The 15,231-nt window shown below is 39.2% G+C and overlaps 1 protein-coding gene across 3 annotated transcripts in view; it reads right to left on the reverse strand.

Moving 5' to 3' along the window:
* Positions 1-15,231, reverse strand: part of GLG1 (golgi glycoprotein 1) — a 150,094-nt gene that overhangs the window by 57,619 nt on the left and 77,244 nt on the right. For all 3 annotated transcript variants that reach the window (XR_009536907.1, XM_060129730.1, XM_060129729.1), the window contains exon 2: positions 8,045-8,077. Coding sequence is in view for 2 of the 3 variants with exons in the window: in XM_060129730.1 (XP_059985713.1) it covers positions 8,045-8,077 (33 nt within the window). In the remaining variant the exon portion in view is untranslated. The remainder of the gene's footprint in view (positions 1-8,044; positions 8,078-15,231) is intronic.

Here is a 15,231-nt window from a genome sequence, read left to right on the forward strand (position 1 = left end):
GGTGTCATCCTTCACCATCATCCTTGGAATTCCTTTGCTTTTTCTTAGGCTGATGCATTAATTACTGGATTCTTTAGTTTTCTCTGTCTTGCTGTATTCCCTCATTTTGGTGAAGCACATCCTCTAGTAGCTTTATGAGAAAACATGTATGGGTAGTAAATGTCTTGAAAAATTTTATGTATGAAATGTCTATTTTGTATTATCTTGACTAAATATAATTTTTCCTCAGAATTTTAAAGGCACTGGTCTACTCTCTTCTAGTTTCCAGTAATGCTAATGAGAAGTATCATATTACTCAAACTCCCAGTACTTTAATTATTATTTTTTTCTCTGAAAGCTTTTGAGATCTTTTATTTACTCCCAGGGTTCTTTTCAGAACCCTAAAATTGGTTTGGGTTATCTTTCCATCCATGGTGTGAGGCACTCATGGGCACTTTTAATCTAGAAACTCATCCTTCAGTTCTTGGAAATTTTCTCATATTTTTCATTCAAGTTTTTTCTTTTTTTTTGGAGTGGCTAATATATACCAGGCACCACTCAAGACAGATGTGAGCAAAGAAGGGCAAAATCCCTGCCCTCAAGTAGTTTACACTGTATGAAGGAGAGAAAGATAATATGCAAATGATCAAATAAATAGATCAGGTATTGAATGCTATAAAGAAAATTAAGCTAGTATAAAAGAATTGAAGTGACGAGTGAGGGGTGCTTTAATAGAGGGGGACAAGGAAAATGAACATCCTGAAAAGGTGACTGTTCCATGATGAACAGCAAATGCAAAAGACCTAAGTCAGGCACATTCTGTGAATATCTGAGGGATAGCGAGGAGGCTGCTTGTGGCCTAAGTAGAGTTATCAAGGCGGACAGTGGTAGAAGAGGCCAAGGAGCAGGTCTCTACTCTCTGCATGTGTTGTAGGCCACTGTTAAGGACCTGGGAGTTTAATAAGTGAGAAAAAAGCTTCTGGGGTTTTGGGCAGAGACGTAATATGACCTGACTGTTAAAGGAATCATTCAGGCTGTAGCATGGAGTATAGACTGTAGAGGGACAAGGGCAGAAGAAAGGAGACTGCTTAGGAGGCTATTAAAGAAGCACAAAAGAGAACTGACGATGGCTTGAACCAGGGGGTACCAGTGAAAATGGTCAGATTCAGGACACATTTCAAAAGGAGCGCCAGACAGCAAGGCTGCTAACAGACTGAATGTGGGATATAAGAGGACAAGAGGACTCAAGGTTTTTGATTTGAGCAATGGGAAGAACTGAGATTGGGAAGACTGGAACAAGAGAGGTTTAGAGGTAGAAAATCAAGAGTTCAGTTCTAGAAATGACTGTGAGACAGCGTAGAAACGTGAAATCAGCACTTGGAGTCTGGAGTTTGTGGAAAGGTCTGTGCTGGATAAAAGACAGGAACCACAAATTGTCAGTCAGCAGGGCAGCATCAATTGTTCCTCTCCAATGGGAGTCATGGCAACAGCCTGTGTAGCCATCTGGCGGTATCTTCTCTCCAAATGACGGCTCAGGTGTGAGAAGACAACACTCCCAACAGGCACTGGAAGAGGTAGTTTTGGCTTAGAAACCTCAAGCCCCATGCGAGCCATTATCTGTTGAAACAGCCCTCTGGGCATAGTTTCCAGGATCCCTGCAAGGAACACACACACCCAGGTACAAGAGTCACCACATTCAGGGAAACCTATAGTATGGCACCCCCAATGAGTATTTATAATTCATTTATAGTTCTCCCCAGTCCATATAGAATTTACCAATCAGGGTCATTTTTATCTTAAGTAATACTGCCTTGAACCTTAGTTGGTATTTTACCCTTACTAGGTCACCAGGGAACTGAGCTACATAGTTAACAGGATTGAAATTCTCCTGAAGGGGAAAGAAAGGTTTTGTTAACTGTTTACTCACAGGGCTATTATGAGCTGCTATAAATGTTCCTTACATGTATAGACAGATACATAAGCATTTCTGTGGGTTAAGTACCTGGAAGTGAAAAGGCTGTATTATATACTATGCCTAAGTTCCGCTTTACTAAGTAATACCCAACAGCTTTCAAAGTAGTTACACTAATTTACATTATCACCATCAATATTTGAAAACTCTGTTATTCTAGTATATGTGCTGCCGAAACGATCACAAAAGCTCCCTTATTTTATATTCACAGTAATGCTTGGTATTAACACTGTCGGTCTTTTGAATTTTAGCAGTTCTAATGGTGAATGTAGATACTAGTATCTCACTCAGGTTTTAATTTCCATTTCCCTGATTATTAACGAGGATGAGCACCTTTCCATTTATTTGTAGATCATTCAAGTATCATCTTTAAGATATGGATGTTCAAGTATCTTACCCATTTTTCTTTTCTTTCTTTCTTTTTGTTTTTAATTAAGGGCTTAACCTAAATTTGTCCATCCAGTAGTTATATTGTATCTTAAGGAACAATTTCTATTTTTTAAAAATTCAATTTATTTAAACTAAAACAACAACAACAAAAACCAGCTCACCCATTTCTCCCACCTCTGGCAGCCACCAATCTGTTCTCTGTATCTATGAGCGTGGTGTTTTTTTTGTTTTGTTTTTAAGATTCCACATAAAAGAAAGATCGTATAGTATATGTCTTTGTCTGACTTATTTCAATAGCATAATGCCGTCGAGGTCCATACATGTTGTTTCAAGTGGCAAGATTTCCTTCCTTTTACGGCTGAATAATATTCCATTGTGTGTGTGTGTATGTATGCATATGTATACACACATTTTCTTAACCATTTAACACTTATATTGTTTCCATATCTTGGCTATTGTAAATAATGCTGCAATGAACATGAGGGTGCACATATCTTTCTGAGTTAGTGTTTTCATTATCTTCAGATAAATACCCAGAAGTGGATCATATGGTAGTTCTATTTTTAACTTTTTGAGGAACCTCCACACTGCAGTGGCTGTATCAATTTGCATTCCCCCCAATAGTACACAAAGGTTCCCTTTTCTCCACCTCCTCACCAATACTTGTTATTTCTAGTCCTTTTGATGACAGCCATTCTAACGGGTTTGTGGTGACATCTCGTGATTTGGTTTCTCTGATGATTATCTTTTCACGTACTTATTGGTCATCTGTATGTCTTTTTTGGAAAAGTGTTTATACAGATCTTCTGTTCATTCTTTAATTGGGTTTTTTTGTTTGTTTGTATGAGTTCTTTATACATTTTGGATGTTAGCCCCTTATCTGATATTTGATTTGCAAATATTTTCTCCCATTCAGTAGGCTGCCTTTTAATTTTCTTGGTTGTTTCCTTTGCTGTGCAGAAGCTTTTTAGTCTGATATAGCCTCGCCTTATTTTTGCTTTTGGTGTCACATTCAAAAAACCATCACCAAGACCTATGAAAGAGCTTACCACCTTTTTTTTCCTAAGAGTTTTATGGTCTCAGGTCTCGAGTTAATTTCTGTGTCTGGTGTAAGGCAGTGGTCCACTTTTCTCAATACCAGTTACTGAAGAGACTGTTCTCTTCCCCACTACATATTCTTGGCTCCTTTGTTGTAAACTAACTGACATATACGCATGGGTTTATTTCTGGGATCTATATTCTGTTCCACCGATCTATGTGTCTATTTTTATGCCAATACCATATTGTTTTAATTACTATAGCTTTGTAATATAGTTTGAAATCAGGGCGTGTGATGCCTTCAGCTTCCTTCTTCTTTCTCACGATTGCTTTGGCTATCTGGGGTCTTTTACGGTTCCAAACAAATTTTAGGATTGTTTGTTCTATTTCTGTGAAAAATGTCATTGGAATTTTGATAGGAATTGCACAGAATCTGTATATTGCTTTGAGTAGTATGAACATTTTAACAATACTAATTCCACCAACCCATGAGCATGGAATATCTTTTCATTTATTTATGTCTTCTTCAATTTCTTTCAGTACTGTCTTGTAGTTTTCAATATACAGGTCGTCTTTCACCTCCTTGATTAAATTTATCTTCTCCATTTTTCTATTCTGTTGTCTTTTCTTTCTTTTTTTTAAAAATTTATTTTATCTATTTTATTTTTGGCTGCGTTGGGTCTTTGTTGTTGTGCACGGGCTTTCTCTAGTTGCGGTGAGCAGAGGCTACTCTTTGTTGCAGTGTGCGGTCTTCTCATGGCAGTGGCTTCTCTTGTTGCGGAGCACGGGCTCTAGGTGCATGGACTTCAGTAGTTGTGGCTCGCGGGCTCTAGAGCACAGGCTCAGTGGTTGTGGCGCACGGGCTTAGTTGCTCCACAGCATGTGGGATCTTCCCAGACCAGGGCTCAAACCCGTGTCCCCTGCATTGGCAGGGGGATTCTTTTCTTTTTTTAATAGTTAAGACTTTTTAATATTTATTTTATTTATTATCTTGTATTTTTGGCTGCGTTGGGTCTTCATTACTGCATGCAGGCCTTCTCCAGTTGTGGTGAGCAGGGGCCACTCCTCACTGGGGTGCGCAGGCCTCTCACCGTGGTGGCCCCTCCTGCCATGGAGCACGGGCTCCAGACCTGCAGGCTCAGTAGTTGTGGCTCACGGGCTCTAGAAAGCAGGCTCAGCAGTTGTGGCACACAGGCCCTGCTGCTCTGCAGCATGCGGGATCTTCCCGGACCAGGGCTCGAACCCATGTCCCCCTGCGCTGGCAGGCGGATTCTTAACCACTGCACCACCAGGGAAGCCCTATTGTCTTTTCTTTATTGCTTTGTATGAATTCTTCATATATTCTGCATGTACTGTCAGATAAGGATTAAAATATTTTTTCCTTCTCTATGGCTTGTCTTTTCACACTCTTAATACTATATTTAATGAAACAAACTTTAATATAATCTGATTTATCAATCTTTTGCTTTTGCTTACTGCTTTTTGTTTCCCATTTATTAAATCTTTGCTTATCCCACATAGTCTCTTATGTTATCTTCTAGAAGTTTTATTATTATACTTTTCACCTTTAGATCTATAATGCATCTAGAATAGATTTCTGTGAATGGTGTGCAGTAAGGATTAAGATTTTTTTATTCGAGTGTCTATCTATATATGAGTCTGTTTTTGGACTCATTCTGTTTCACTGGTCTACTTGTTGACCCCTGTGCCTCTGCCACACTGCCTTAATTACTGCTACTTTAAGTCTTCAATCAGGTGGTGAAATTCTCTCTGCTTGGTTCTTTTCAAGACTTTTGGCTATTATTGGTCAAAACTGTGTTCCCATGTAAATTTTAGAATCAGCTTACTATTTTTTGAAACAACAAAAATGGGATCGTACAGAATCTGTAATTTGGTAAGAGCTGACGTCTTTATAATATTGAGTCTTCCAACTCACTAGCATAGTATATATTAATATATCTCTTCATTTATTTAGGTGTTCAAATTTCTCTGAGTAATATTTTATAGTTATCTGTAGAGATGTCTTACATACTTTTGTTAGATTTATTCTTATGTATTTGATGCTTTATATGCTATTTTAAATAGTTTTACTTTTAAATTCACTTGGCTTCCCTGGTGGCAGAGTGGTTAAGAATCCGTCTGCCAATGCAGGGGACACGGGTTTGAGCCCTGGTCAGGGAAGATCCCACATGCCGCGGACCAACTAAGCTTGTGTGCCACAACTACTGAGCCTGCGCTCTAGAGCCCGCGTGCCACAACTACTGAAGCCCACACACCTAGAGCCCGTGCTCCGCAACGAGAGAAGCCACAGCAATGAGAAACCCGCGTGCCGCAACGAAGAGTAGCTCCTGCTTGCTGCAACTACAGAAAGCCCACGCGCAGCAATGAAGACCCAACACAGTCAAAAATAAATAAATAAATAAATTTATAAAAATAAAATAAAAACTTTAATGGGAAAAATTATAATGCATTCCATCCCAACCCAAGTGTATTAGTTTGGTAGGGCTGCTGTAACAAAATACCATAAACTGGGTGGCTTAAACAATAAAAATTTATTTGCTCACAAATCTGGAGGGTAGAAGTCTGAGATCAAGGTGTCAGTAGTACCAATTTCTTCTGTGGGCTCTCATCTTGACTTGTAGATGTCCATCTTCTCCTGTGTCTGTGCCCTAATCTCTCTTTATTAGGACATCAATCTTTCTGTTTTCTGTATACTATTTGTCCCCATTTTCAGCAGTGTAATATCCTTTGGAGATCAGCTTCTTTCTCCACCCCTCTGGAGCTTCTTTCTGGGCTTCCTCTCTGTCAGATTCAGTCTATTAATAGATTTTTGAGGATTTTTTCCTAATCTTTTGCTTAATAAATAATGCCATAATAATGCCATAACAAATATCATTTTAAGTTGACTGCTTTATAAAGAAGTTTTTCTTATTTATATTCCTATCCATAGGCTAGAGCAGAGTTTAGCAAACTTTTCCCACAAGGGCCAGAAAGTAAATTTTTTAGGCTTTCAGGAAACTATAGTCACTGTTGTGACTACTCAACCTTGCCATTATAACATGGTAAGCAGCTACAGTATGTAACTGAATGAGTGTGGCTGTGTTCCAATAAAACTTTATGCATAAAAACAGGCAGTGGTCTGGATTTGGCCAATGGGTAGCCATTGACTGGTGGGCTAGAGAATGCTTAAATCTTCATATGCTTGTCAATACTGTATATTTATCAAATTTTTAATATTTGTTAATCAGATAGATAAAAACAGTGCACTCATTTTTCTTTTAATTTTCACACTTTATGAAAGAATTGAAATTTTTGTTGTTTACTGGACATCTTTTTCTTTCCCTGTGAATAGTCTATTTATGTCTGTTTTCTATGTTTATTAACAGCACTTTCTATTAAAGAATGTAGTCCTTTTCATCTGCACTGCAAATATTTTTTCATAATTTACATAATATTTTTGAGGAAAAAACCCTCAAATCTCTTTTTTGAGTTTTTTTTTTAAAGATTTTTTTTTCTTTGATGTGGACCATTTTTAAAGTGGTTATTGAATTTGTTACAATATTGCTCTGTTTTATGTTTTATGCTTTGGTTTTTTGGCCATGAGGCATGTGGGATCTTAGCTCCCAACCAGGGATTGAACCTTCACCCCCTGCATTGGAAGGTGAAGTCTTTACCACCAGGGAAGTCCCCTTTTCTGAGGTTTTAATGCAATCAGATTTATAAATCTTTTTTTTTTCTTTAAATATTTTTTGAGGTTGTATCATGTTTTAAAAACCCTACCCTCTGTTCATGTTTTCTTCTACTACTCCTGTGGTTTTATTTTTACTTTAAATCTCTGACCTATCTAGACCTTCTGTAGAATAAGTAGTCAACTTAGGCAGCCAACCTGCTTCTCTATTCTTGCAGTCTCCCATTCAAACTATCAAATAATGTGGACACAGAGTGATTTCAGATATATAACTACTCCTCTTTTGAGACACAACTCAAGTATAATCTCCACTATTAAGTGTTTCCTGACATCAACCCACCTGGGCAAAATTCACTCTTGTGTCCCCATTGTACTCTCACAAGTTTCTGCCGAAGCACCTGGTACTTTTTGCACAGATTTGATTTCACGTCACTCTCCTTTTAATGTCAGACTGTATGTAATATGGGGAGATATATAGACACTGAATGTATTACAAATATATATATGACACATATATATGACATTGAATGTATTAATCGTAGTTATCTCTGGAGTTCTTATCTGCTAACTCTAATATATGTCTCTATCTTCAAGGTGCTTATTTGTGTGTCTTTAATTTCTACCACAGTGTTTGGCACACAGTAGATGACTGTATGATGACTAAATGAAACCACTTTAAAATACAAAACTCTACAATTGTAAGCCTGACATGCAAAGAAACAATTTCATATGGTAGCTGTAACTGAAGAAAAATTTAAACTTAAGTATATTAATATTATTTGGCAGAGCCTACTGATTTCGACAATAGAGGAGTGAGTAGGTGTAGATTTACCATAAATGAGGTTAATCACCCTCTTGTTAAGATTAAGTGAATTTAAGAAAACATTATGCTTCCCAGAACAACAGGAAAAGCATCCCGATATCTATCATCATATATATAAAGCACGTAAGGTGAATTATGGAAAATCCATACTTACATGATTGCAGTCTGAAGAAATTTCATTTTCAGGCTAAAAGGAAAAAAAAGAAGAGATGATGTTAAAAAAAATATCCTCTCAAGTTTTCAAACACCACCAAAATAAACTCAAAACAAGAAATCTGAATATTCAACTGAATATAATACTTCAATATGAGGAGTAAAATGGGGCTTATACATCTTTTAGATTGCTGAGGAGAAATATACCAGAAAAGGATGAGACACAGTCCCTTCCCAGTCAATGGTACAATCTGGAAATTGGGAAAATGGAGAAGGATGTACTAAAGACATAAAGCAAGAGTGACAGAAGGAGCCTTACATAATACTTCATAATTCTGAAAGCTGAAGAGGATCAGGCACAATACAGGTGCCCTCACTTTAAAGAAAGTTAGATATCTGGAAAAAAGAAGGCTTATTAAAGAGGGCAAAAAAGGTCTGACAATGACTTAAAAATTAGTCTCACATGTCACCATTAGGGGAAGTGAGGTGGTGGGTACGTGGGACCTCTACGTCTATGTTTGTAACTTCTTATGAGCCTATAATCTTGCAGGTCTATGATTAAAAATACAAAGTTTCAAAAAACAGAAATTATTTATATATTCCCATGAATACATTTGCTCATAAAGCCAGGTACATATAACAGAGATAAAATGAACTTTCAATTCTGTGACAAAAAAGTAGACTAGGTTAGGCCTTATATTGAATACCTTTGCCATACACTTCTCCTTTAATTTCCTTGTTCATACCGTTAAAGGATATACAATTGTCATAATGTACGCCATAATAAAGCACTATTTCCTTTGAGATTCCATAGTACTCCAACCTGCTCAAACAAAGTAAATTGCGTCCCCTCTATGAAATATTCCTGACATAGGCTGTAAAAGATGCCACTTTCAAAATAAAAAGATTCTCCCTATTCAAGGATAGAAATTCTCCCTATTCAAGGATAGAAATAAGGCAATACAGAAAACAGTAAATATTAACAAATTAAGCAGACACACCTAGCAACACTTTAGGAAGAAAAAGGTCTCCAGAGAACTATTCATTCCACTACATTATTTAGCAGGCATTAATTCTAATGTACAAACTCATTTTTGTACTTTCTTATAAAATATTATATTAAAATTGACTTTAATTAGATTGCTAGGCCATCGTGAGATTATAACACACCACTTCTGAACTTTCTCCTTCCTTGTCTAAGTAAGAATAGATATTTTAATGTCTTTCTGAAGTGTCTTCCTAAATCTCAGAAGTCAGCCTCCGTACTATGAGTTAATCTAGCTTAACTCTGTTCCCTTCACTGAAATTCCAAGTGCTTAACTTATAGCCCTTAACAGTTTATTTGCAAGAATACTTTATTTTGTACAGGCAGTTTTCTACCTTATCCCCTTTTAATCTATCCTTTCAATTTTTTCCAATCAATCAGTAATTCTAGCTCTTTCTCAAAGCACAGACGGCAATTAATACCATTAGCATCTCTACTTGTGTTCATTTCTATTAAATGATAACTTTGGATTAAAGGGGCATTCTTGAAAGAAATTCAGAGCATTGGAGAATCTTCAAAGTAAAGTAGTCAAAGAAGATTTAAGTTACCCATGGAAAAAAAGCATTGCCATGTTTTCAGTCCATAGGACTTAAATCAGCAAATTAATGAGTGTTTTAACGTCTTACTTTCCTACAGTGATAGAATGGATTATTTCCCCCAGTTTTCTACTTTTCTTTAATACGATTTGATATCCAGATCCTTCGCCCTGTAACTCTGCATAGTCTCCTGCTGTGGAATGAGTATATACCCTGCTCCACTGATGTTAGGTTAGGCCACTGACTTGCTTTGGCCAATGGGATTTTAGCAGGCATAATATGAGAAGAGGCTTTAAATGTGCTTGGGTGGTTTGGCTTGTACTCTCGCACTCCTGACATTCCTGATGCGAACAACACGTACAGAGAACTGCTAGTACAAGGAAAAGGAGAGACACGTGGAGCAGACCTAAACATAACCCGCAGCCCAGCGCACAGCCACCCCAACTGACCTGCGCAGCCATGAGCAAGAAGAATAAATATTTGTCATTATAAGCCCTTGAAATTTTGAGGGTGTTTGTAATGAAGAAAAAAATGACTAATAAGCCCATCAGGCAAATGAAATAAGAAAAATCTCAAAACCTTTAAGTTGTAATTGGTAACTGCAATGGTTTAATTTAGTGAATTATATTAGTAAGTACAGAATACTACACCTTCTATGAAGGAATGACACAGTCCACAGAGACATAAGTGAACTGCAAATGTGGAGGTCAGTGTTTGGTTTTCATCTCTCTCGCTGTATCAATTTGCAATTGACAATAAACTGGCTTATTTTTTTTCTTTCTAGATTTAGTTTTTCTACCCACAGAGAGAAGACAATATAGGAGTGCCATGAGAACAAGGTTATGATGTTAAGCCACTGAGAGTCACTGAACTGAATAGCTATAAAGAATTTCTAAGTGTAATTATGAATAATTACTCTTATAAATTTAAAAGAGCCTTTAGAATCAAAGGACAAAGTAGTGGTTCAGAGGAACAGAAAAGAGACTTGCAGAATATAAAATATAAAGTAGTATACCCAAACAGTGGGACCATGAATAATGCCAGCACAAACTAACTTCAGAGAAAGTATAAAGAGAAAATGCTATGGTTTGGCACTCAGCCATTTGATAAGAAACTAAAAGACAGAAATTTCAAGGAACAAAAACAAACATGGGTGCTGACACAGGTCTGGTTCTGAGCCTACACCATGGCCATGAGGTCCCAATCAAGTCACTTCATCAGATGTTATCTATTTCTGCAAATCTGTAAATGCAGATAGGCTTGATGATCTTTAATCTTAGAATAAGAATAGTATGAGGACTAACACCAGAATTACTAAGGTGAAAAAAGGCTGAGGATTTTTTCCTTTTATTAACAATTAGTGAAATAATACTCTGAAATGATCCCAAGAAATCAATCAACAAGTAAAAACTGAGTAATTATGAAGTACCCAAAACTGTGCTAGGCATTGTTGTGGGATACAGAAGAAAGGTAAGACACAAATTGTCCCTAACCTCATGTAGTTTACAATCCAGTTATAGAAATAAAATGGTGAAATCAAGCAAGTAAGCAAGAGCAGGGACTTAAGCTAGGTCTGAAGGTTTAGACAGAAGAATGATTTCCAAAGGGGATGCAAGTTAGATGATCCCCTGGGGCTCAGGAAGAAAATAATGGACCTCTCTTTTTTGAAAAGCTCATGCTTTAATTTATACTTTAATGTTTTTATAATATATGTTAGAATAATTAATATTTTATGAATATATATCTACTAGAGTATGCTTAGTAATTTTTTCAAATGATAAGAACATGATCAAGATAGAAAACTGAGAGTTGAAACCTTTCTTCTCACCAGTTTAGGAGTCCTATCCCCATCCCTACCCCTTCAAATCAGAGGCAAAGCGAAGGTTCCTAGCTGTGGAAGCAGTAAATTAGAAGCTAAGCTTTGCCACATTATTAGCTGCTCTCTATTACTCTGGAGATAGAAATCTGGACTTTGAAAAGACTCTTACATCAAGTGTTTCCTCTTTGGAATTAAAATAATTGTCCTCTTAACAACAGAAAACTGGGAGGAGAAAATTTTATGAAAAGCCTCACAAATAACTTTGTTAAATTAATGATCAAATTTTGGAAAAAGACTGCTGAAGTTACCTATATTAATATCAAAAAAGAAATGATTATGAATAGAGGAAAGAGAAAAAAGAAGAAAATGTGAAGCATCCCCCCAACCAAACACAGCAGTGACTAAAATAGAGAAGGAACTCAGTTAATGCTGAATGAATGATGCAGCAATAGCACTGTGGGAGAGACAAGCCCTAAGTACTTGGAGACACCTGCCTGACTCCAATAAAGAATCTGATGGGGGCTTCCCTGGTGGCCCAGTGGTTGAGAGTCCACCTGCCAATGCAGGGGCCGTGGGTTCGTGCCCCGGTCTGGGAGGATCCCACATGATGCGGAGTGGCTGGGCCCATGGGCCATGGCCGCTGGGCCTGCGTGTCCGGAGCCTGTGCTCCGCAACGGGGGAGGCCACAGCAGTGAGAGGCCTGCGTACCGCAAAAAAAAAAAAACGGGCAAAACCAAGAATGGTGTACTAGGAGGACGCAGAATTCGCGTCTCCTCACAACTAGGGCACCTACCAGGCACTGGTGGGGGACCACGGACACCTAAGGGGACGGGAGGAGCCCCTAGTGACTGGGTAGGACGTGGGGTGTGGCGGTAGTGAAGGGGGAGGAGAAGTGGAGGCGGGATGGGACTGGCGCCCCTGAGGGGTGGCTGTGGAAGGGGAAGGTATCCCATGCCCAAAAGGGGAAATTGGGGAACCACTGGGACGGCAGAGGATCAAAAGGGAGCATGGCCAGGTTTACCATGCCCACGTGGGCCCCTGGGAGACTGCTGAAGACCCAGGCCTGATCCTCTGCCCACAGAGGCCCCCTCCAGCTGTGCAGGTCCTGAGGGAGTAGGAGGAAGGCAAGGCGGAGTAAAAGTAAAGGCCGGACCTCCAGGACCGGCACCCCTGAGGGGCGGCTGGGGGAGGTGAGGAGCTCCTACACCAAGCGGTACCCACCCCCGTTAGGGGGCGAGAACCTGGGAGAGAAGGTGGGGGAGGCGCGCAGAGAAACAGAAGGGAACGTGACCAGTGCGTCCCCTGTCCACTTAGGCACCGGGAAGACTGTTGGGCTCCCGGGCCTAGTCCTCTGTCCTCGGAGCGTCCCTCCTGTGCACAGAGCCCAAGCCCCGCCCCCACACCCCCACCCAGGGCCCCACCTCTACACTGGGAGACCCTGTCCAATGAGCTGGGCCTAAACCCCACCCACACACCCTCACTCAGAGCCCTACCTCCAAACTCTGGAACCCCACACTCCAGAGGCCCTCCTTTGGATGTGCTGCCTCTCCCCTTCTCCAGGTCCTAAGCAGAAGCCCCACCCCACGCTGCAACGTGCCCGCCTAGGCCCCACTCCACGCTCAAACATCCCCCCCCCCCCGCCCCGACACCTGCCTAGGCCCCGCCCCACCCAAAACCCCACCCCTGCCTAAGTTCCACCTGCTCCTAAACTCCACCCCCATAGCCAAGGCTTTTTTCTTTATTTTTTTCCTTTTCTTTTTTCCTCTTTTAGATTGGGGTTCTGTTTTACCTTGTTGATTCATTGTTGTTGATTCTTTTATATTTTTATTTTTCCTAATAAATCTTTTATTTTTCTAATTTTATTTTATTTTTTATACTTTGTTAGTGATCTCTCCTTTTGGCTTGTTGCCCTCCCCCCTCTTTCTTTACTTTTTTTTGCTGTGGTTTTATTTTACCTTACTGCAGTTGTTTCAATTATAGTTTTATTTTTCCTAATATATTTTTTATCCTTCTAATTTTATTTTGTTTCTTATTCTTTGATATTGTACAGCTCTTTTTTTTCTTTCTTTCTTCGTTTTTTTTTTTTTTTTCTTTCACCATGCCACGAAACTTGCAGGATCTTGGTTCCCAGGCCGGAGGTTGTGTATGAGCTCCTGTGGTGGGAGCTCCGAGTCCAAACCACTGGACTAATAGAGAACCTCAGACCCCAGGGAGTATCAACTGGAGTGAGGCCTCCCGGAGGTCCTCATCTCAGCACCAACATCCAGCTCTATCTAACTGCCTGCAAACTGGAGTGCTAGATGTCTCAGGCCAAACAACCAGTAAGACAGGACTACAGTACCACCCATCAAACAAACAAAAAAAAGAAATGACAAAAAAAATATGTTACAGACGAAGGAGCAAGGTAAAAACCTACAAGACCAAATAAATGAAGACGAACTAGATAACCTACCTGAAAAAGAATGCAGAGTAATGATAGTAAAGATGATCCAAAATCTTGGAAACAGAATGGAGAAAATACAAGAAAAATTTAAAAAGGATCTAGAAGAACTAAAGAGCAAACAAACAGTGATGAACAACACAGTTACTGAAATCAAAAATACTCTAGAAGGAATCAATAGCAGAATAACTGAGGCAGAAGGACAGATAAGTGAGCTGGAAGATAAAATGGTGGAAATAACTGCCAGGGAGCAGAATAAAGAAAAAAGAATGAAAAGAATTGAGGACAATCTCAGAGACCTCTGGGACAACATTAAACGCACCAACATTCGAATTATAGGGGTCCCAGGAGAAGACAAGAAAAAGAAGGGGTCTGAGAAAGTATTTGAAGAGATTATAGCTGAAAACTTCCTTAACATGGGAAAGGAAATAGTGAATCAAGTCCAGGAAGCACAGGGACTACCATACAGGATAAACCCAAAGAGAAACACACAGAGATACATATGAATCAAACTGTCAAAAATTAAATACAACAGGATTCCCTGGTGGCTCAGTGGTTAAGAATCTGCCTGCCAATGCAGGGGACACGAGTTTAAGCCCTGGTCTGGGAAGATCCCACATGATGCGAAGCAACTAAGCCCATATGCCACAACTACCGAGCCTGTGCTCTAGAGCCCACGGGCCACAACTACTGAAGCCCGCGTGCCTAGAGCCCGAGCTCGGCAGCAAGAGAGGCCACTACAATGAGAAGGCTGCACAGTGCAACGAAGAGTAGCCCCTGCTCACCGCAACTAGAGAAAGCCCGTGTGCAGCAACGAAGACCCAATGCAGCCAAAAATAAATAAATAAGATAAACTTATTTTAAAAATTAAATACAAAGAAAAAATATTAAAAGCAGCAAGGGAAAAGCAACAAATAACATACAAGGGAATCCCCATAAGGTTAACAGCTGATTTTTTTAGCAGAAACTCTGCAAGCCAGAAGGGAGTGGCAGGACATATTTAAAGTGATGAATGGGAAAAACCTACAACCATGATTACTCTACCCAGCAAGGATCTCATTCAGATTTGACAGAGAAATTAAAACCTTTACAGACAAGCAAAAGCTAAGAGAATTCAGCACCACCAAACCAGCTTTACAACAAATGCTAAAGGAACTTCTCTAGGCAGGAAACACAAGAGAATGAAAAGACCTACAATAACAAACCCAAAACAATTAAGAAAATGGTAATAGGAACATACATATTAATAATTACCTTAAATGTAAACGGATTAAATGCTCCAACCAAAAGACACAGACTGGCTGAATGGATACAAAAACAAGACCCATACATATGCTGTCTACAAGAC

This window comes from Lagenorhynchus albirostris, chromosome 19 (assembly GCF_949774975.1).
Source record: "Lagenorhynchus albirostris chromosome 19, mLagAlb1.1, whole genome shotgun sequence".
In the NCBI taxonomy this organism is placed as follows: domain Eukaryota; kingdom Metazoa; phylum Chordata; class Mammalia; order Artiodactyla; family Delphinidae; genus Lagenorhynchus; species Lagenorhynchus albirostris.